The 21,250-nt window shown below is 55.1% G+C and overlaps 2 protein-coding genes across 8 annotated transcripts in view; both read left to right on the top strand.

Annotated features, from left to right (window-relative positions):
- Positions 1 to 4,740, top strand: part of RFX2 (regulatory factor X2) — a 90,534-nt gene extending 85,794 nt beyond the window's left edge. For all 3 annotated transcript variants that reach the window (XM_047848650.1, XM_047848649.1, XM_047848648.1), the window contains 4 exons: positions 276 to 484; positions 931 to 1,084; positions 2,579 to 2,621; positions 3,147 to 4,740. In XM_047848650.1, the coding sequence (XP_047704606.1) occupies positions 276 to 484; positions 931 to 1,084; positions 2,579 to 2,621; positions 3,147 to 3,259 (519 nt within the window). In that variant the 3' untranslated portion in view covers positions 3,260 to 4,740. The remainder of the gene's footprint in view (positions 1 to 275; positions 485 to 930; positions 1,085 to 2,578; positions 2,622 to 3,146) is intronic.
- An 11,026-nt stretch (positions 4,741 to 15,766) lies between these two features.
- Positions 15,767 to 21,250, top strand: part of RANBP3 (RAN binding protein 3) — a 55,815-nt gene continuing 50,331 nt past the window's right edge. For 3 of the 5 annotated variants that reach the window (XM_047830315.1, XM_047830286.1, XM_047830270.1), the window contains exon 1: positions 15,767 to 15,806. In XM_047830315.1, the coding sequence (XP_047686271.1) occupies positions 15,782 to 15,806 (25 nt within the window). In that variant the 5' untranslated portion in view covers positions 15,767 to 15,781. Of the gene's footprint in view, positions 15,807 to 16,465; positions 16,579 to 21,250 lie in introns of those variants that run through there. The other 2 variants (XM_047830296.1, XM_047830278.1) reach the window with 1 other exon arrangement.

Raw genomic sequence — 21,250 nt, 5'->3', positions numbered from 1 at the left:
GCTCCTGCCGCGAGGACGCTCACACCGAGTTCGTCCACTAAATACACACGACACACATCTGGGAAAGTGGCCACTTGAAAGTAAAACACCACAAAGACCCCGTGTGTCCTCTGAGCCTCGGCCCCGCGAAGCGCGGATTCAAGCGCTCAGAAGCCCGGGGGGTTCCCTCTCTGGGTGTTGTCTGTCCGTCCGGTCCGCCCCGGGCTGGCGGCAGCGGGGAAAGGCCCGGAGCTGGCCGTGGGGGGCTGTCCTGAGCCGCCGCCCCCGCCCCGCAGGAGCAGGCCTCGTGGGTGTGCCAGTGCGAGGAGAGCGTGGTGCAGCGGCTGGAGCAGGACTTCAAGCTGACCCTGCAGCAGCAGAGCTCCCTGGACCAGTGGGCCACCTGGCTGGACAACGTGGTCACCCAGGTCCTGAAGCAGCACGCCGGCAGCCCCAGCTTCCCCAAGGCCGCCCGGCAGTTCCTTCTGAAGTGGTCCTTTTACAGGTGAGTCCGGCTTGACTTCCGCCAGAACTCGGGCCGGCGGGGCCGGGGGCCCCAGGGCCGGAGCTGCCTGCTCGGCGGCGGCGGGGACCGGGACGGCGAGTTGGTAGCTTCCGAGGGGAGCCAGCTGCGGCCTGTGACCTTCCTTTCGGGACCCGTGCCCCTCCCCCGCCGCCCCACCCCCGTGGTTGACAGGAGGCCTTGGGGAGAAGGGGGCGGGCGCAACGTCAGCAGCGTCAGCAGCTCGTGGGGGGGGGAAGGTCCCCGCCAGGGACCCAGAACGCGAGCTCGCCCGGTCACCTACGGGGGGGCTCGGGCACTCGGGGCCGGTCTGGGCGGCTGGCAGGCCCCTCGCGGGTCCACGGGGCCCCCAGGAGGCCTGGCTCCACTGCCTGGCCGCGACTCCCTGCTCCCGGAAGGTTCCCAGCCCCCGTCTGCCCATCCCCCAGCTCCATGGTGATCCGCGACCTGACGCTGCGCAGCGCGGCCAGCTTTGGCTCCTTCCACCTGATCCGCCTGCTCTATGACGAGTACATGTTCTACCTGGTGGAGCACCGCGTGGCAGAGGCGACTGGAGAGACACCGATCGCCGTGATGGGAGAGGTGAGGGCCCCCTCCCCCGGCCTCGGGACCGCGGGGCGGCGGGGGCAGGTGCGGGGGCAGGTGTGGGCGCCGCGGACGCCCCAACAGAACACGCCTGCAGGAGGCCCGCAGGTGGGAAAGGGCGCCCGGGCTGGACCCGACAGACCTGGGTGCAGACCTGGCTCCAGAGTCCCCGCCTCCGAATCGCGACCTTGAACATCCACCCCACCACCCCGCCACGTGGCGTTTACTGTAAACGACGTTTACAATTTACCATTCTAGCCATTTTTTTTTAAGTTTATTTATTTATTTTGAGAGAGAGAGCACGTGCGAACAGGGGAGGGGCAGAGAGAGAGGGGGAGAGAGAGCATCTCAAGCAGGCTTTGAGCCCCGAGCGCAAAGCGGGACGTGGGGCTTGAACCCACGAACTGTGACATCATGACGTGAGCCGTGCAGGTGCCCCTGCCATCCCAGCCATTTTTAAGCGAACGCTGCAGTGGCATTTAGTACATTAAGACTTGTGCAGGGGCGCCTGGGTGGCGCAGTCGGTTAAGCGTCCGACTTCGGCTCAGGTCACGATCTCGCGGTCCGTGAGTTCGAGCCCCGCGTTGGGCTCTGCTGACCGCCCAGAGCCTGGAGCCTGCTTCCGATTCTGTGTCTCCCTCTCTCTCTGCCCCTCCCCCGTTCATGCTCTGTCTCTCTCTGTCTCAAAAATAAATAAAAAAATTTAAAAAAAAAATTAAAAAAAAAAAAAGACTTGTGCAAACAGCACTCCTATGTGATTCCAGAAAGCTCCATCACCCCAAAGGCAAACCCCGTCCTTGGCAGCAGTCTCTCTCCCCCCGTCCCTCTCCCCAGACGCTGGCAGCCACCGCCCCGCTTTCTGCCGGGATTTGCCCGTCGTGGACACTTCACTCGCACAGACTCACACGTGATGTGGCCTTTTGTGTCGGGCGTCTGTCACTCGACATAATCTTTCCATGTCGTAGCGGGTGTCCTTGCCTCACTGCTTCTGTGGCCAAACAGCATCCACCGCGTGGCTGTTCAACACTGTGCGTCACCTGTCCCCGCACCGACGAACATACGGCTCGTTTACACTTTGGGGCTGCTGTGAACGCTGGGGGCACCTTCTGGTTGGAATCCCTGTTTTTGCCTCATTCAGGCACACTCCTGGGAGTGGAATGGTGTGTCACATGGGGTTGTTCTGAGGAACAAATGAGGTGACGCTTACAGAGCTCTTAACACATAGTAAGCCTGTTACCACTCAGAGGCCACAGTCCCTGTCCCCTTGGTGGCCTGAGCAGTCAGCACCCCCTCAGCTCTCCAGCGGCTGCCAGGCAAGGCCCAGAAGGTGCCAGAGGGGACACACCCAGCCTCAGTGCCTCCTCTCGCGTGGGGACCGCTACCATTTCTAAGCGAAGGCCTGTTTGAACTGCGGATAGGGGCCGGTGGCTGACATTCACCGGGACCAGGCCCCTCTGCGAGGCCCCTGACCCGCGGGCTTCTCTCTTTCAGTTCAATGATCTCGCCTCCCTGTCGCTGACACTGCTCGATAAAGGTGGGTGTGTCCCTGGCTTTTCTGTGTGGCTCTCCCAGGGGTTCCTCCTCCCACTCCTGTGCTAGTGGAAATCGAGGCAGCTCCCGGGGTGGGCTGGGGACCTTTAGGAGCTGCCTCCAGACAGGCCAGGATGGACCAAGGCTCCAAGGAGCAGCCCTGCACCTCCCCCTCGGGTGGGCGCCTCGGGGCGATGTCTAATTCCGCTCCCCAAGCACCTCCACCCCGGGCCCAGGAGCAGGGCCACAGCCCCGGGCCTCCGGCATCCACTTCTCCCCACCCCAACCCATTCCCTGCCCCACGGGGCGGGGGCACCCGTGCCAAGGGGGACCCTGCCAGAAATATGACCGGGCAATTGGACCCTGGTCAAGGGAGGTCTCCGGTCACAAGGCCTCCTGGGGCACTGCGGCAGGTGGGGGGCGGAGACCCTGGCCTGGCCATGCCTGTGCACCTCTCAGAACGTGCTTCTCTCTCCCTCCCTGCCGCACCCCCTGCCCGCACCCCTCATCCCCAACGCTAACCCTGCAGATGACCTCGGCGAGGACCGCAGCGGCGAGGCTGACCCGGACGCCCACAGCCTGGGTGAGCCGCTGGTGAAGCGGGAACGTGGTGACCCAAACCACTCCCTGCAGGGCATCTAGCTGGACGGTGCCTTCCCTGGGCTCCGGACCGGGCCCCTCGAGCTCCGCCGCAGCAGTGCCTCTTAGGTGACGTGACCTGACTCGCGAGGCACTGGCACAGCCTCACAGGACACGCTATTCCTCAAGAAAACCATTGGTAAACACGGCAGAAGGTCACATCGGGCTCCCGAGCGCCCAAGCTGCCCTTCTGGTGCCTCCTGGGTCATCTTCTTCCGAACGTTCTCGCTCTCTCCTCTGCTGGGCTGTGAACTTCGGTCTGAGTCTTCGCACCCCCACCTAAGGGCCAGACGGGTCGGCGCCCCCACACTGGGCTCCTTCGTTGTTCCGCTGGTCCCAGTTTCCACCCTTGTGTCTTAAAACTCAGATCCCAGGAGGGACGGGATGTTCTGCAGCTGTTGGGCAGTGCTGGGCTGACCGGTGCCCACGGGGCCCCCTGGCCTGGTGCCCTGTGGTGGGAAGGGACCATCTCAGCGCCGTGCCCGAGGTCTCCTGCCCTGCCCGCTGTGCCGAGGTGCAGAGGCCGGCCCGCCGGAGCCCCACGCGCAGACGCCAAAGGTCTCCGGAAGCCGCTGCCGATTGCCGAGTCCCTGGACCTCGCACAGCCCACAGCCCCACGTGCCTCAAAGAACATGTCACGGAAGTGGCCTGCTCATGCCGAGATACAGTGGTGTCTTTAAGAATCAGAACCATAAGTTTCATCAGCAACTAGAAGGATTTGGGTTCTGTCCGAGTTCGTGGCCAACATCAGGCCAAACTGCTGGGTCTGGAATGAGTTTTTCCGAGGGGGCTGGGTGGTCGGTGTTTCAGTGGCACTTTGAGAGGGCAGCCATCGGGCCACGTCTGCCTGGCTCCCACTCCACAGAATCTTCTGGAACGCCTGCCTTCGAACTAGCCATCCTGGAGCACTTTGACCCCCGGCAAGTCCCATCTTGAACTGCTCAAAGTTGAAAGTCTTCTTTGAGTTCAATGAGTCCCGAGGACTGGCACAGCCTCGAACTTCGAACACTCCGGATCTGCATCCGTCATAACACGTTGCACTTGGTTAGTTCCGTGCGAGAGCTCTGCCCCCAAACCAGCTGCAAAGAAGAAAGACAAACCTCTGGTCTAAGAAGCGACATCTTATGAAATGCAATAGTTTCTCCTTCTGGAGATATGTTTATATCAATAGTTTTGTGCTCAACGCGTTATTAGAACGTTTCTTACGAACATGTATATTGCAGTATATTCAGTCCCCGATGTTTTTTCTCATTCACACAGAAGGTACCGATGTAAACTCACGTGGCCTTTAAAAACCTTCCTTCCTCAGCCCACTCCAGGTGTGCGGAGAGCTGTGGAGGGAAGGACGAGAAAGACAGGCGCTTACTTTAGAAGCCAGAAGTCCATGATAATCACAATGTTTGCCTGCTTTTACAGATGGAACCAGACAGAAAGAATGTCTTTAAAATATATATCTCCTCTCCTGGGAGACATTTAAGCTCACAGTTGACGGACTGGGATGGCCTGCCTTTTCTTCCACGTGCGCTAAGCAGTACAAACGGGGTTTCTGCCTCACGCTCCCGCCTTTGCAGGTTCCACGAGGGACGGTAGAAACGACGGTAAAGACACGAGCCTTCCAAGCCCGTTCTTGTTTCGCGCTGCAGTGAACACACTGAGTGTACCCACTCCAGGGACCACGATCCACACCCCAGCCCCTCCTACACACACACACACACACACACACACACACACACACACACACACGGTGGTGCTGAAGGATGCGGCCCTCCCTCCAAGCCAGTCCCCTGCCTTAGACTGCCAGCCCGGCCAGGCTCATCCCAGGCGAGGCTCAGAGGAGAAGCAGTGGCCTCTGGCACCTTCTTCTTGGCTCTCTGGGGAGTGTTCCGGAAGGAGCAGGTTCCCTGAGCTTCATTTAGCAGGGCCAGCCCTGGGCCAAAGATAGCAAGAAAAGAATTCTCAGCCCAGGATGATGCAGACTATCTGTAGGCAGATGAGACTCATTCAGATCCTGCTCCAGCCACTGACGAAACCCGCCAGTTGTCCTCAGGGCTTGTCGGGTAGAGTGGTGGGGGCCGAACTTGGGGATCCCCTAAGAATCACTGCAGGAACTTGCTCTAAAGTGGCCAATTCTTGGGCCCCAGCCACAGCGGAGCTGCCTGGGGCGGGGGGGGGGGGGGGGGGTTGCTGTGGGGGGCCGGAAAGCAGCACTGTTTGGACCGCCCCTCTCGGGGGGCTCCGACGCAGGGGGTGGTAGGACTTGGAACAATCCTTGCAGAGGAGACCAACAGGCTCCGAAGCCGGGATGGGAAGACTTGGCTCCTGGCCAGCCCCTAAAGTTGCCCCTCAGTGCCATGCCAGTGCCCCACGTGCCCCGGAGATGCTCAGCCCTGGCCCCAGCCCAGGCCCCTCTGTCCCTCTGCCCTGAAGCCCCTAGGTGACACTAAAATCGTCTACTACGTCCCGGGGCTGGGACCTCCACGGCCCGCAGGTGGCTTGGTGCCCTGCTGTCACCATCTTGAAATTCTCAATGATTTTTTGAACAAAGGGCCCACGCTTTCATTTTGCACTGGGCCCTGATGCAGATTTTGTGGCCAGCCTCGGGAAACTCCCAGGACGCAACCACACAGCCTCTGCTTCAGCTGGGCAGCCGGGGTCTGTCTCTGTCGCTACTCCTTGCCAGGCTCTGAGAACCCAGCAGAGCCCAGACTCACCCCATCTCGTGGTTCACGGTCTCAGGCCCTCTCCAGCCTGAGACCCCCGAGCAGTGCCAGCCCCTGCACCGAGCAGCAGCCAACCCCACCCCCCACCGCCCTGCCTCCCCGTCTAGACCCAGGCCCAGTGCCGGGGTGGCAGGGTCCCTGGAGGAGGAGAGCCAGGCCCGGCTCTTGGGCCTGAGTGGCTGGTGACAGAGCGAGCACAGATCATGCCCCCATGACAGCTGCCTCGGGAGCCCAAGCGGAGACGAGCAGGGGAGACCGCTGAAGGTCCACAGGCTGTCGAGTCCCTGTGAAGGCCCACCGGGCAGGAAGCCAGGCACGGGGGGTGAACAACAAGGGGAACCTCATCTTACCAAGAGCCTCTGGGGGTTCTGAGTAATCACGCTAGATGCTTCTGTCCGAGCTCCACTTTTTGACAGTAGGTGTTACCCACATTGTACACACCCGGGGAAATTTGAAGCTGCTGGCTGGAATGCAGGCATGATGGCTGGAGCATCCACAGACATTTGAGACCTCGAGGTGGACATCATATAATGAGGATGGCAAAGTAATGAGACAAAGGATCCTGGATCCCTGATGATCACGGAGCTGCATTATAATCCTGATGACCCCCAATCAGAGTTCGATAAGCCGGGGGGTGGGGGGATGCAGGGCAACCCACAGATGTTCGTGCCTCTGGGAATTCTCTAGAAGCAAGAACTCCAAAACAAGACGTGAGGTACACCCCACACAGACCTACACATGCCCCCCAGCTGTGGGCATGCTAAGAAGGGAGAGATCCCTGGCTGACGGTGTCACCCCTCCCCCACTCTTCCTCCCACAGCTCTGGCTGGTGCCCACCCGCTCCTGGGTCCTCCAGAACCTTCCACACTGTGCCCTTGCACGTGCTGCGGACTGGCTCCCCAGCACCGCCCCCCCCCCCACCGCTCAGAGGTTTGCGGGTGCTTCTCCCTCCACACAGCAAAGCAGGAGCTCAGCATCTGACCTCGCGGACCTCCTCCTCATGTCCGTACAGCACTGCCCCACCGTCCATCCCACTGTCCAGACCAGAAACCCAGGGCCACCTCCCACTCCCCAAAATGCCCACAAGGCAGCCACTCTCTCCTTCCTCCTTGCCACTCCCCAACTCCTCCTGGCCGGGAAAGGCAGCACGACAGGGACAATAGGACTAGGCTGTGCACGTGTGGGCGCCAACTCCACGCTGGCTGTCCCTGGCTGTGCCCTCATCTCAATGACAACTGACCCTTGGACAACGTGGGGGTTAGGGGCGCCAACCCTCCTTGCAGCCAGAAATCCACGCAGAGCTTCTGACCCCTCGAAATCTTAACTAATAGCCTACTGTTGACCGGAGGCCTTACCAATAAACCGTCAACACGCGTTTTGTGTGTTGTATCATATACCGCATTCGTAAAGCAAGCCGGAGAAAAGAAAATGTAGTGAAGGTGATCATGAGGAAGAGACACTCCGCCTACAGAACTGTCCTGCATTTACTGAGGTAAAGCTGCATCTAAGTGGACCCGTGCAGCCCAAACCCACGTCGTTCAAGGGCCAACTGTACTTACATTAGTTGCCCCCCCCCCCACCTCACGGCGTTTAAATAAGTGGACACTGAGAAAGAAAGTGCGGGAGTAAACCTTCAACAATCGTTTCTCAGCCTTGGAACCGTGCACACTTGGGACCAGAGCTTTCTCACTGGTGGGGCGTCCTGGGCTCTGCGGCATGTGGCACAGCGCCCCTGGCCTCTCCCGCTCCGTGCCAGGGCCACCTTCCCTCCGTGAGTTGTGACAACCATGGACGTCTCCAGACATCGCCCGGTGCCCCCTGAGGGTAGGATCGACTCCCCCCCCCCCCAGCTGAGGGCCACTGGGTGACAGCCTGATCTTTATGGCCCGTTCTTGCATCTTTTGAACGTTTACGGCCACGTCACTGATCACTTGTCTTGCTCGCCCTCTGCCTCACACACCCTTACCCACTCGATGCTCTGATTTCTTGCTCCTGGAGCTCAGCCCACGGCCTCATTTGGGGCTCTGAGCTTCACCGCACCTCCCCTCTAACCTCCATGCCTCCACACACACACATCTGCCTCGGACGTATTTGACACCTCCTCCAGGAAGTCTTCCTGGAAGCTCTCCCGCTAGATTAGGATCCTGTATACCCCACATTTCCCATTAACACTGGGGACTAGCTCTTGTCTGCCTCGTTCAATACTGCATTTTCCGAATCTAGCATAGGCTATACACATGCTCAGCAAACATTTAGCGAGTGAGTGAGTGAAGGAGGCTTCTGGGAGAAGGTACTATTCATGGTAACCATGGGAAGGGAGGGGGAAGGAGGAGAGAAAACACGTGGAAGAACACTGAGGAGTGACCAAAGGAAAGAAAATGCAGTCACACCTTGTGCTCTGCGAGTGTTCCGCAAGACGAGCAAACGTTTCCAACACAGTCTAACTTGATAAGCGAGCGATGTCTTGCAATAACAGTAGTACGTGATGCCGAGCGTCACGTGATCACGACTGAGCCAATGATTTCTCTCTCTCTCTATCTCTGTGGGATTGTGGGTGATCGTCTCCCACATTCGGATGCTCGGTGTGAGGCCGTGGCGTTGGGCAGAAATCAGTGGTTTTTCAGAACGTTGGGAGGTGCCCGCAAGTGGCCCTCGTGTGTTTTTGGTCCCTTCAAAGCACCCGTGGACAGTCCTTTGCTCTTCCAGACAAGAGTGAGCTTAGGGATGCTTTGCTTCCTTCTAGGCCAGGCTGCCTGCAGATAGAGACCCTTTCCTCTGCTGCCTTATTGCCAGCTACATTCAACACAATCTGTGACAAGAGTTTAATACTGTACTGGAGTCCACATCCATTAGTGGCAGTGAAAGTCGTCTTACACAACAACCCTCCTGTCCCTTGACCCCCTCACACCAGCCTCAAAGGTTTTCCAAGGTGCGTGCAGGCTAATTTATGTTTCTTTTTTATTTTCTTTATTATTTTGTGTTATATTGCTGTACTGTAATCCTTTTTATATGAAGATTTGGGGCCTATGGAATGAATCATCTGAGTTTCCATGATTTCTTACGGGGAAATTTGCTTTGGTATACAAGCACTTTGGATTAAAGCACGTTCCTGGAACAAATTAATGCTCGCAAGCCAAGGTTGTACTGTAAATCCATTCAAGAGGCCACCGCCAGAATTATTTTATATAATCAGAGATGAGCTTTAGGAAGATTTATTCTGGCACGGTGGATTGTACATAAACGGGAAGCAAGGACGCCAGTTAGGTGCCTGTTCGGATGGTACAAGCAAGGGGTGGGGACAGAATTGCAGTGTGGCAGTGGAGACAGCGCCAGGGAGGGGAGTGGGCAGAAGCGAGAGGTCCTCACAGCAGACCAAGTGAGTTATGAAATCAAGCGGGAGGGTTATGACCAGGTTTGTTTTTTTTATAATGGAGCAGGATAAAAGCAGAAACCATGTGAAGTGCTGATGCAATCAAGACACACACACTTGGTAAAAACCTTGTTTCAGTATAATGTGTGTACATACAGAGACGGTATCAGGCTGCCATATAATGCCGTGTAAAGTGTACAATGTATCAGATAAAGGAAATGTATGGCATATACGTATGTATCAAAGGCCACCAGTACTAACCAGTGATTCTCAACCTATTTTGAGGTCACGGGTCCCTCCTAAAACCCTCTGTGATAGACGTTTGTGGGGTTTTGCCAGACAGCATCCATTCCACATCCCTTGGCAATAACACCCCGATTCCCTTTGGAGGAATAACTTCTCTGCCATGGATTTAAATGCCACCTCTGTGCGCGCGCTGGAGAGAAAGGGCTTGGCGTATGTGGGGAGCAGTGAGGAGGCCAGAATGGCTTGGCGCAGGGTGAGGGGGCGGGAGGGAGACAAGGAGGAAAACCTGGAGGGCTTCCTTGACCCTAGCCAGGACTTAGGGGTTCATTCCAGGAGTGAGGACCCAGGACCGCACAATAGATTGACAGCCCCCCTCCTTCAGCTCTCAGACGTATGGCTTCCCACTGGATGCCTCCACTTGGACATCTCAAATGGCAGGTGGCATCTCAGACCAGCCGCTGGGCACCTAAAGGCATTGGCTCAATAAATGTTTGATGGAGGCATGAACTGGATAGCGGGGGAAAGCAGGAGGGGGGCAGGGACTAAGTGCCCTGCCATGCTGGACCCATCCAGCACTTTCTGTTGGGAGTCTGAATCGTGAGCTGAATGTAAGCCTGAAAGCAACAGAAGTCTGAGAATTCTCCTAGAGGTGCCCCTCCCATTCTGGTAAACTGTTCCGGCTGCCAAGACCCACTGGAGTTACACAGTTTCTTCTCTTCTCCTTTTGATCTTATGAGCATCTCAAAGCTTCCCAGCAAATTCTTCCTTTGCTTACATTTGCCAGAAGTGTCTTTGGGGTTTGCAACCAGTCTCCAAAACGACACACCTTCGGTACCCACGAATTTCGCAGTCAGGTTCAGAAGGGATTCTCAGACCTCCCGGAAGTCCTTCCGGGATGGAGAGCCCCTCGGTCAGAGGTGGCGCATGCGCTGTGCTGAGAGCATAATCCACAGAGCGGCAAGCTCGGTGCAACCAGAAATGCTCCGTCTTTATTGGAGCAGCCGGCGCCTTCCTGACCTGGTTCGGGGAGATGCCCGACCCCAGCTGATGCATACACAGCCTTTGAGTCCGCTCAAGTTTTGCTACTTAGGAGCTGAATGGCTTCCCAATCCTCTGCCGCCCCCCAGTGGTCACTGTGTGACACGGCCTCTTTCTTTTCCCCTGGGGACACACAGAGCTCGGATTTTTGCCTAGAATGGAGGCAGTTTTATTTACTAAATTGCAACAATGCATGCTAGGAAAGACCACAACAGACTGAATGAGCGAGCTTCCTTCTTGCCCTCCTCTGCCTCCCCCCTTCTCTTTCTCAAATATTCTCTGCTTATTTACATAGACTCAGTATCTCCCCACGAGATAGTAATTACAACGGGAAAAGTAGTAACCTGGCAGACGCTATCTAAACCAAGTGATCTCAATTATCATCGCTAATGGTACAATTGACATCATGTGCCTCCTGATAGGGCGCTCTGAGATGGACACATCGCTCCTGCCAAAAAATTAGCAACCTGAGTTTAATCATGAGGAAAACATGAACCAAACCCAAAATTAAGGGGCATTCTTCCAAATAACTGGGAGTACTCATTACCAGTGACATAGTCAAGAAAAAATAAGACCGAAGAACCGATCCAGACTGAAGGAGGCGAAGGAGAAATGACATCTAAGTGGGATCCTGGACTGGATCCTGGGACGGGGAAAACAATTATCAGCGATGAACAATCGAAATTTGGATAAGGTGTGTATGTTAATGAACAGTATTGAATCAATGTCAATTTCCGAGTTTTGATCGTTGTACTGTGGCTGTGTAAGATGTTAATATCTGAGGAAGCTTGGTGAAGACTATACGAAATTCTTTGTGCTATTTTTGCCACTTTTTAAAGTCTGAATTTATCTTAATACTTGTTTAAAACTACAAGTAAAAAAAAAAAATTCTTCCCAATTCCATACTATATTTAGCTGTTGCCGAATATAGGAGCAAGGGAAGCTGATGCACCCAGCTGGAGTCAGCTCCCCCCCGCCGGCTCCCATCAGCATCAGCATCAGCCACACTGGGTGTCCTGCTGTCAGGAACCCCACCTGTGGACTGAGGGAGGCCAGGCAAGGGTGCGGGCGGAGGAGGCAACCCAGGACGACTTCCCTTGCCCTCACCTGACTCTGAGCAAATTGAGGGTGGGAACTGCAGCTGATTAATCATTAGGTCCTTGGTCTCAGCGTGGGGCTGGGCGCAGAGCAAATATTTCACACGCCGGCTTCCTGCCCATGACAGGAAGATGAAAACCTAATCACAGCTGTGAAAACCCTTTCAACGGAACCCGAAGTACAGAGGCCATTTACAACTCGGCTGCGGAGAAGGCAAGTCCACAGTTCTCAGGGCACAGCCAGGGCTCAGGGGGTCCTCAGACCTGTCTCCTGGTAAACCAAGGAGGAAGCAGGCGGCCGAGAAGCCAATCAGCACTTTAGGGCAAACCATTTGGATCCTTCCATTTCCCACTCCTGACCCTTGTGTTAAAAACCTCCCAACTCGTTGCTGTGACCTACAGGGTCCCGACATCTAAGTGGGATCCCGGACTGGGGACACTGGGGACACTGATCCTGGACTGGGGACACTCCTGGCCACACTGAACTCCTCACTGCCCCTCCAGCTCCCCAAGCTGGCTCCTGCCTCAGGACCATTGCACCCACTGTCCTCTCCAGAATACTTCTCCTACAGATCTTTTTATTAAGCATCACCTCTTCAGAGAGGACACTTTCCTGACCAGCCTATCTTAAGTATTCCCTTTTTCTGCCACTCTGTCACAATATGCTGGCTTATCTTCTTTGTAGCACTAGTCGCCATCTCCTGTTACTTTGTTCACCTATTTTAAGTCTCCCACAAAAGAATGCAAAGCTCCACGGGGCGCCTGGGTGGTGCAGTCGGTTAAGCGTCCGACTTCAGACTTCAGCCAGGTCACGATCTCGCGGTCCGTGAGTTCGAGCCCCGCGTTGGGCTCTGGGCTGATGGCTCAGAGCCTGGAGCCTGTTTCCGATTCTGTGTCTCCCTCTCTCTCTGCCCCTCCCCATTCATGCTCTGTCTCTCTCTGTCCCAAAAATAAAAATAAACGTTGAAAGAAAAAAAAATAAAAAAAAAAAGAACGCAAAGCTCCGTAAAGCCAGGGTCTGTCTTTTCCATCCTGGGCCCCAACATGCGGAGCAGTGCCCGATGCATAGTAGCGTGGTGGGTATATACTGCTGTATAACACCTGTCTCCCAGACTTAATGACTTGTAATAGCAGCCATCATTTAACGGACCTCTCGTGGTTTCTGTAAGGAGCAGGAAGGGCGAACTGGGAATTCTTCAGGGCTTTGCCATGTGGCTTGCGTGTTCTGGCTTCCTCACAGCATGGCGGCCTCAGGGCCGGTGCACTGTTTGCATAAAGACTGAAGGCTTTAAGAGCAACTGTTCCAGCAAAGCAGGTGAAAGCTGCATCCTCTGTCTCTGCTGTGACCTAGCTTCACAGAGTACGCGGTGTCATTTTCACCGTACCCAATTCGTCCGCCATTAACAAGTCCACCCCCATTCCAGGGAAAGGAACAGATACCTCACCTTTCAAGGGTCAAAGAGTTTGGGACTGTATTTCCCAACTGACACCAGGTAAGTTATAAACAAATATTTACTTAGTAAATAAATATCAACCAAGTTGATCTGCTAGAGGGGACCACATAAAGAAAGCGAATAACAGGCCTCAGGGGCAAATGTTGGAGGCCAGTGGCACTTTGAAGACAACTGTGAAACCAGTGGAAATTTCGTTGGCTCACCAGGCTGATAGGGTTAGCATCGCTCAATGTCCCTTGAAAAACCACCACTGCATTATATTTAGCAAGTGATGATGCGTTGCTGGGAGTTGCCCGAAGTGTGGGACGAATGTGGTGTATGAAATGACTTTAGGAGACATGGAGACATGGTATTAAATGACACCGAATCACATGATTTATAGTTATCCCATTACCAGTTCTTTTTCAGTGCTTCTCATCATGTCAAGGGGAGTTTCTGTTGGTGATAATATGCCTTTAATAACCCTCTGAGAAATCTCTCTTTTTTTTTTTAATTTTTTTTCAACGTTTTTATTTATTTTGGGGACAGAGAGAGACATAGCATGAACGGGGGAGGGGCAGAGAGAGAGGGAGACACAGAATCGGAAACAGGCTCCAGGCTCTGAGCCATCAGCCCAGAGCCCGACGCGGGGCTCGAACTCCCGGACCGCGAGATCGTGACCTGAGCTGAAGTCGGATGCTTAACCGACTGCGCCACCCAGGCGCCCCTAGAAATCTCTCTTTACATCAAAGGAAAAGTAGGCTTGGGGCTCAGCAACCTTGGCAAACAATGGTGTCTACCCAGAATTTAAAACCGTTGTTTTGTCTTCATGTTTACTTTTACGGTTATTTCCTATTCGTGGCTTGGTGGTTTCCTATTTTGGGTGGTGATATACTCTGTTTAATGTAAATTTAAACCAATAAAAAGGCAAGCAAAGTATTAAGTTCATAAAGGGTCACAGAGTCCAGACGTACGGCAAAGGCCAAGAAGACCTTTGAGCAAGGGCTCTAAAATATACAAAATGAAATATAATGAAATCCACAAACTAGAAATGAGAAAACCTAAGCCCACACGCTCCTGGCGACCAGACAGACCTGATGACCACCAGGGTCCTTTCCAGCATTGGTATTCTAGCCATTCCTAGAGCATTTCTAACCCAGGGTCTGTGGCCTGTGCTCATAGCCTGGCAGCAAAATCTAGAGTAGCAGAATCGAGGCATCAATTAAATAAAGTTGGGGAAATTCTTAACGGTATTAACCGTATGTCACCCCCAACAATGAATAAAAGTTCCTAAACGGGGCACCTGGGTGGCTCAGTCAGTTGAGCGTCTGACTTTTCGCCTCAGGTCATGATCTCACAGTTCGTGGGTTTGAGCCTTGACCCCCACGTTGCACTCTGCGCCATCAGTGTGGCCCCCGCTTGGGATTCCCTCTCTCCCTCTCTCTCTGCCCCTACCCCGCTGGCACGTGTGCACACACTCTCAAAATAAATAAATAAAAATAAAAAGTAAATAAAAGTTCCTACACAGTGCCTCTCAAGATCTAACATGCATCGGAAGCCCCTGGGTATCTTGTGAAAATGTGGATCGTGATTCAGGTCTGGTTTGGGGCCTGGGATTCTGTCTAAGAAGCTTCCGGGTGATGCTGATGTTGCCGATTTGGGAACCACACTGAAAACAATTAACGAGCTCTGGAAACAAATAGAGGGTGTTTCTGAGCATCTCTTCCTAGCTCTGCCGCTACTCACGGTCGCGTTAGTTTGAAATCAGCCACGGTTGGAGTATTTGCACCAAGAAAATCCGCACTACAAACCAGGGTTCGTTTCATTTTATGTTTTATTAGTTGTCTTCTAGCGTTAAGAAAGTGATAGGAAAATATAAGTACAATTTACAATAAACTATAAACACACAGGGGCGCCTGGGTGGCTCAGGGGGTTGAGCGTCCGATTCTGGATCTCGGCTCAGGTCTCGATCTCCCGGTCCTTGAGTTCGAGCCCTGTGTTGGGCTCCGCGCTGGGTGTGAAAAAAAACCTCTACACACGCAGGCACACACAGGCACGATGTGCAAAGGAACAAGTGGGGCTATTTTCAAATCAAATGTTATTTGTGAGCACTGAAACTGAAGCTCCATGCAACTTTCACGCGTCAGCAAATTGTATTCTTCTGATTTTTTTTTCCCCCCCAACAACTGCCAACGTTAAAACCATTCTTAGCTCACCAACCGGATGCGGCCACAACTAATGGAAGCGGAGTGGAGCTGGGACTCGCACGCACGGAGACACGAAGGCATCGGCAGGTGCAAAGACCCTGAGGCTGGAAGGGGCGTGGCAGGCCCCGAGGCCTCAGAGACCCACGTGGCCACGCGGCGAGGAGCGAGGCGCGCGGGGCGCTTCGTAAGCCTTAAGAGGAGACTTGGGATTTGGTCCGAATTCGGCAGAAAGCCCCTTGGGCGCGTTGAGGGAAGACGGGCCCTTGATCGAATCCGCGTCTTGTAAGGAGTCGCCTGCGTGCCGCTGCGCGCGAACAGAGCCAGGAGCTCCCCGGGGGCGGGGGGCGGAGGCGGCGCGGCGACCCCGCGAGAGACGAGGCCGCGGTGGCCTCGCCTGGGGAAGCAGGGCCGGGGATGTGTTCGGAGAGACGCCGCGAGGGTGAGTCGAGAAGCGGCCCCCGCGCCCGCGGGGCTGTTCAGCGCGGTTCGCAGGCGGAGAAACGCGACGTCCCGCTCGGCGCGCTCCCGGCCCGCGGTGTCTGGCCGTCCGGAGCCCGCGTCCGTCGCGCCGCGCCCCCCAGTCCACACCCCTCCCTCCCCCCCCCAACTGCCCCCTCCTGTGACCACACCCCCCCCCACCGCCCCAAGTGGCCGGAGGAAAACGTTGGTCCAAACTCAGAAGGCGAAATCGATGCCGCAGGGGACGGGACGCCCCGCAGTCCCCCCGCCCCCGCCAAACACAGCCCCAGAGATTCACCTCTAGGGACTCCTCGGTCGCGGTTCCCTAGGCGGCTCACGCTCCCACCGCGAGAAACCCCCGGAAAACCAGCGGGAAGTCGGGGCGTCGAAACCAGACTCCCTCCGCACCCGCCTCACAGAACGTTCGTCGCCGGGTCGCTGGCGACGCGCGCGAGGCTCGCGCCGCACGCGCCCCGCCCTGCCCACGCCCCCTTGGTCGGCGGGAAAAGGAGGCGGAGGGGGGCAGTTAGTGCGCAGGCGCGTGCCCGGAGCGTGGCTGGGCTCGGACCGCCAGCCGGAGCACGACTCCGCGCCGGGCTCAGCGCGCAGGCGCGAGCTGCCGGCCTCTCTCAGAGTCAGCTTGAGAAGTGCGCACGCGCGCAAGTTTCTGGCAGAAAGCAGGCGAGCCCGGGCCGGCGCGGGGCCTTGTGGGAGGGCTTAAGGAAGTAAAATGGCGGACCTGGCGAACGAAGGTAGGGGAGGCGCCGTCGGGGGCCAGCTGGCGGCCAGGGAACGGGCGGCGGGAGGCCCAGGGGCCACAAGCCCGAGGGGTGAGCACCCCGGAGTGTGGGGGACCTGTGTGCTCCGGGATAGCGGCCCAGCGGGCCCCACAGCCGCCCCCCATTGCGTCCCCTCAGGCTGGGCTCACCGGCCCGGCCCATCACTCCCGGCAGACTCGGCCCTGCCACCGTCCGGCCAGAGGCCGCGGGAGGCCGCGGGAGGCACGGCCCTGAGGCCCTTCTGCCTCCCGAGCCAGGTCGGGGCCTGAAGGGGGCGGGAGGCGCGGCCCTAGCGCCTTGGCCTCAGATGTAAATAGACCTCCGGGCCTGGTGGCCGTCCAGCGCGCCACGCTCCCTCCCGCACCCCCTCGTTCTCGGGGACCGGGCTTGCCCCTTTCCCTGGCCTGGCGCCGAGCAGGCCCACCCCCGAATCCTGTGGGGTTCTCGTCCAACGCGGGCCTGCCCCACGCCGAGGATGGAGGGCACCCGGTCTGTAACCCCACCCCCCACCCTGAACTCGGTCCCCCAATTCCCGCCAGTTCCCCCACATCCTTAGTGGCGACCTGAGAGTCACGCCTCGTCTCCCTGCATTTGGGCCTGGCCGCAGGATATGGACCGCTGAAAGCCCTGGCTGCTTTTTGGCCCTTTTTTGCGGCACTGCCAGAGAGAGACAGAGAGAGACAGTGAATTCCCTCCTCTCTGGAGCGCTGACATCCCACCCGAGCGTTTTTAACAAGGTTACCGTTCCAAATCCCCCGGAGAAGGCACTCCATAAGCTGATGTCGGCTTAAATCAATAGTGGTGTTGACATTCGCGGTGGCTTCAGGACTTCCGAGACCTGTTTTTAGCTCCCTCCGTTCCTCTAGGTGCACAAGTGTAGTTCAGGCGACCTATCTACCTGCCTGATCCTGATTCCCCCGCACCGTGCTCCCTGCTCCTGGAGGGTGTCCTGAGGTTTCCATAGGGAACCGTAAGAAAGCAGGAAAGAAGTCACTGCCCGCCCTGGCGGAGCGTTGGGGATGATTCCAACGCCCCGTTCAAAGTCTTGAATCCTGTTGTGATACTCGTCACAAAAGATCCACGAAGTGGGGACCATCAGGCTGTTCTCTTGGTGAGGATACGCAGTTGGAGTGGTTGAGTCACTTGTCCAGGGCAGGTCACGCTGCTCGTGAGGAGCGGAGATGTGAATCAGGTGGTCTGGCTTCAGCGCCCATGTGCCCCCCCCATACAGACACCCACACCCCCTGCCGTTCTGTGCCGTGTCTCTTTTGCGAGACAGAGGAGCCACGGAGGGTTGGCGCATTCCGGTTCACGAGATCTAGTTAAAGGCAGAAGAGGGTGTGGATAAGTGGGAGTCGACACGACGCACCTTATGTATTTACATATATGGCCCGTTCGGTTTCTTGGGCCCGTTCCTCTGAAAAATAATACCGTTAGCTATTTAGCTGGCAAGATGGGCTCCTTCAGGAATAACAGAGAATTGCAATTTAAGACAAGCAAGCGAAGGCAAAACCATAGGCCAGTCTCCCAACAAGGGACAGGAACATTATTTCAGGAAGTAGGGGACAGTTGGGAGAAGTTGTTTGGAATTGCAAGTCTTGGAAAACGAGCAGGATGATGACAGTTGCTCATTGGCTGAGCTGCAGGGGCAGCGGATTTCTTACAGGAGACCCAACGTACCTCTTCTGTCAGGGCGTGTAGTTGACCATTGTTTCCTGTTGATGTTTCTTCTGTTGGAGGCTGTAGTTGACAAGTCGCCCTTTAATGTCTGTTCTCCTCTGGCCTCCTTTTCTAGCCCACAGGTCCACTTTAGTGAGGTTTTTCCTGTTGTTAATTTTCACAAACTCAAGACTCACACATCCAACGTCGTAGTCGACATCTGCGTTTAAATGTCTAAAGGGCGCATCGAACAAAATCCCTATCTTTCCCCCCCGACACCTGCCCATCCCACGGTCTTCCTCCCATGTGCAGTAAGTGGCAAGTCCATTCTTGGAATTGCTTAGGCCAAAAACCTTGAAGTCACCTGTGACTCCTCTCTTTCTCTCACATGCCACAGCAAATCCTGTCACTTGTACCTTGATGTGTTTCCGGAAGGTGCCCACTTCTCCCCACCAACGCCGGTTTCCACCCCTTGGGCCTCCCTTCCATCCTTACCCATCTAACAACTCAACCCGGCAGCCAGAGTGGCCCCCTGATACCTCCCTGTCCTCCTGTCCCCCGACACTCTCCCTGACTTGTTCTGCGTGAACCACTCTGGCTTCCTCACTGTCCCTTGAGTGGACCATCCACTCCCTCCGTGATGCCATTGCTTCCCCTGCCTGAAGCAGTCTTCCCCCAGATATCCCTGTGGCTCACTCCTTCGTGTTTATATTCAGACGTTCCTTTATTATGGGGAACTTCTCTGCCTACCTATTTGCAATTGGATCCACATTCCCTATTCCCTTTATCCTGGTTTATTCCACTCCACAGACTCACCATCATCTGAAATGCTAAATTTACTTGTTTGTTTGACTACTCCTCCTCTAGAGTATAGGCTCCACGAGGACAAGGATTTCTTTCTGTCACGATCACTGATGGATTCCCTACATCTAGAACAGTGCCTGGCGCAACATAGGTATCCAAGAAATGTTTGTTGAATGAATCCATCAGTGAGGACCCTTATTGTGAGGTATACCTTTGAGCATAAAGGGGAAAGCATGAGTTCCTGTTCTCCAGGGATACCATTTCTAGCATATGTGCCGACATATGAGCTACTGATTGCATAATTGAACAGTAAGTATAAAATAGAGGAATGGAATGTTTTGCACCTAAAGTTTTTGCCTAATAAATGCCACACGCACTTGGTACTTTGCGTCTGACACCAGTGCTGGCATGGTTGTCCCCAGGATATCAAATCTTAGTGGCTTTTTGGCTTGTACAGCCTGCTAGAATGCTTAATTTATGATCTGCTATGTAAAGCAGGGCTTTCTCGCCTATGCATTTCGAAGCTTTAGGGACTGCCTAAAGGATGCGTGCTTTTCCTCTTGCTGGTTTAATCTCCAGTCAGATGCTCTCTTAGCTTCTGTCTTTTCAAACTGGTATTCCAAGCTGGTCCTTCTTCACACCCTACCCTTCTGTCTCTCTTCCCTGGGCCATTGCCACCTCTGTGTGAGTCTGAGGCAGTGACTGTGCACCTGAACTGGGCGACAGAATCACGGGGGGAGCTCTCTTAAAACAACAAAGGCTCAATCCCCACACCCCACCCACTCCGATTCTGTGAGATGTGGGGTGGGCCCTGAGCTTTTGTACAGTGAGAAAGCAACAAGGGTGATTCAGACGGGCAGCCAGGGCTGAGAACCACTGGCTCGAGTAGGACAGGTTAGGTGTGCTGTGCTAGTGCACAAAGAAACGTTTCCAATTGTGTATCTAATACGGCATCTTGTTGGCCTTCGTTGCCATGGTGATCTCTTCAGGGATGGTGACAGCAACTCCCACAGCCCTTTCTTAGTACTCCAGTAGTCTGTGACTTTTAGAGTCCAGTTGGAATGCTTTTCTAGGAGAGAGGGGGAGAATGTGTGTGTGTGTGTGTGTGTGTGTTTGTGTTTATCCTGGTATCCAGGGATATTCTATTCTCCTTGGCATTTTGCTGTTGATATATCCTGAGCTCATTAATCGTCCTGTCCCTGGAGTTATTCTCCATCATAGATGGATGTCAAGATTTGAAGGCAGAATTTTGTCTCTGGTAAAGGTAAAGAATGGGCAGGGGTAAGTAAAGTGTATTTGAGCTATAGGCTATCTCACATTCCACATCCCGGTGTTAAAAGATATCAGATACGTAAGAATCCTCGCTGGCCTGCGGACACAGGTGGTGGAAACCTGGGAGATGGTATGAAGCAGTGTTCTTAACTTTGGTCCTGTTGACATTTTGAGCCCAATGATTCTGATGTGAGGGCTTATACTATGCACTGTAGGACGTTTAGCAGCACAGCACTGTCCTTGATTCTACCCACTAGATGCCGGTAGCACACACCCTCCCCTGCACGCCTGTCCGGGGCTCATGACAACCAGAAGTGTTCTCAGACACTGCAGAACGTCCCAGGGCAGGGGGTGAGAAGAATCACCCTCAGTTGAAACCCACTGGTATAAAGTAATGGCAGGGCACAGGCTTTGCCTTACCGGGAATTGGGTTTCTGTTTTGACTCTGCTGTGTACTCACTGAGTGACTTTGAACAAATATCTTAACCCCGTTGAGCCTCTGTTTTCTCACCAGTACAATGAGCATCATGATAATCATGTCTATTTCATGGTTGCTCTGAGCATTGGATGAATTAATGCATATAAATTATTTAATGCCTATCTCCACACACAGTAATAAAGTCAGTAGAAGGTAGCTATTTTTGACTACAGTGGACTCCTGTTGCAGGCTGGTTTGGCTTAAATTCTCAGCAGAAAGAGAGCAAGAAGTGAGTGTCAATACCGCGAGTGAATCCAGCCCACTGAGTGAGATGGCCCCCGGGGTGAGCTGTGAGGGGAGGCCAGCTGGAGCTGGGCTGTCCGCCCTCCTGGGTTCGGCCTTGCCTTCCGTCCGATCGTGTGGCCCAGGTTTCTCAGCCTCAGTAGACACTTGTGAGCAGGTAATTCTTTGTTGTGGTGCTGCGCCTTGTAG

This window comes from Prionailurus viverrinus, chromosome A2 (assembly GCF_022837055.1).
Source record: "Prionailurus viverrinus isolate Anna chromosome A2, UM_Priviv_1.0, whole genome shotgun sequence".
Taxonomy (NCBI): Eukaryota; Metazoa; Chordata; class Mammalia; order Carnivora; family Felidae; genus Prionailurus; species Prionailurus viverrinus.
The sequence above is the reverse complement of the archived record's forward strand: the minus strand, read 5'-3'. Positions and strand labels throughout refer to the sequence as shown.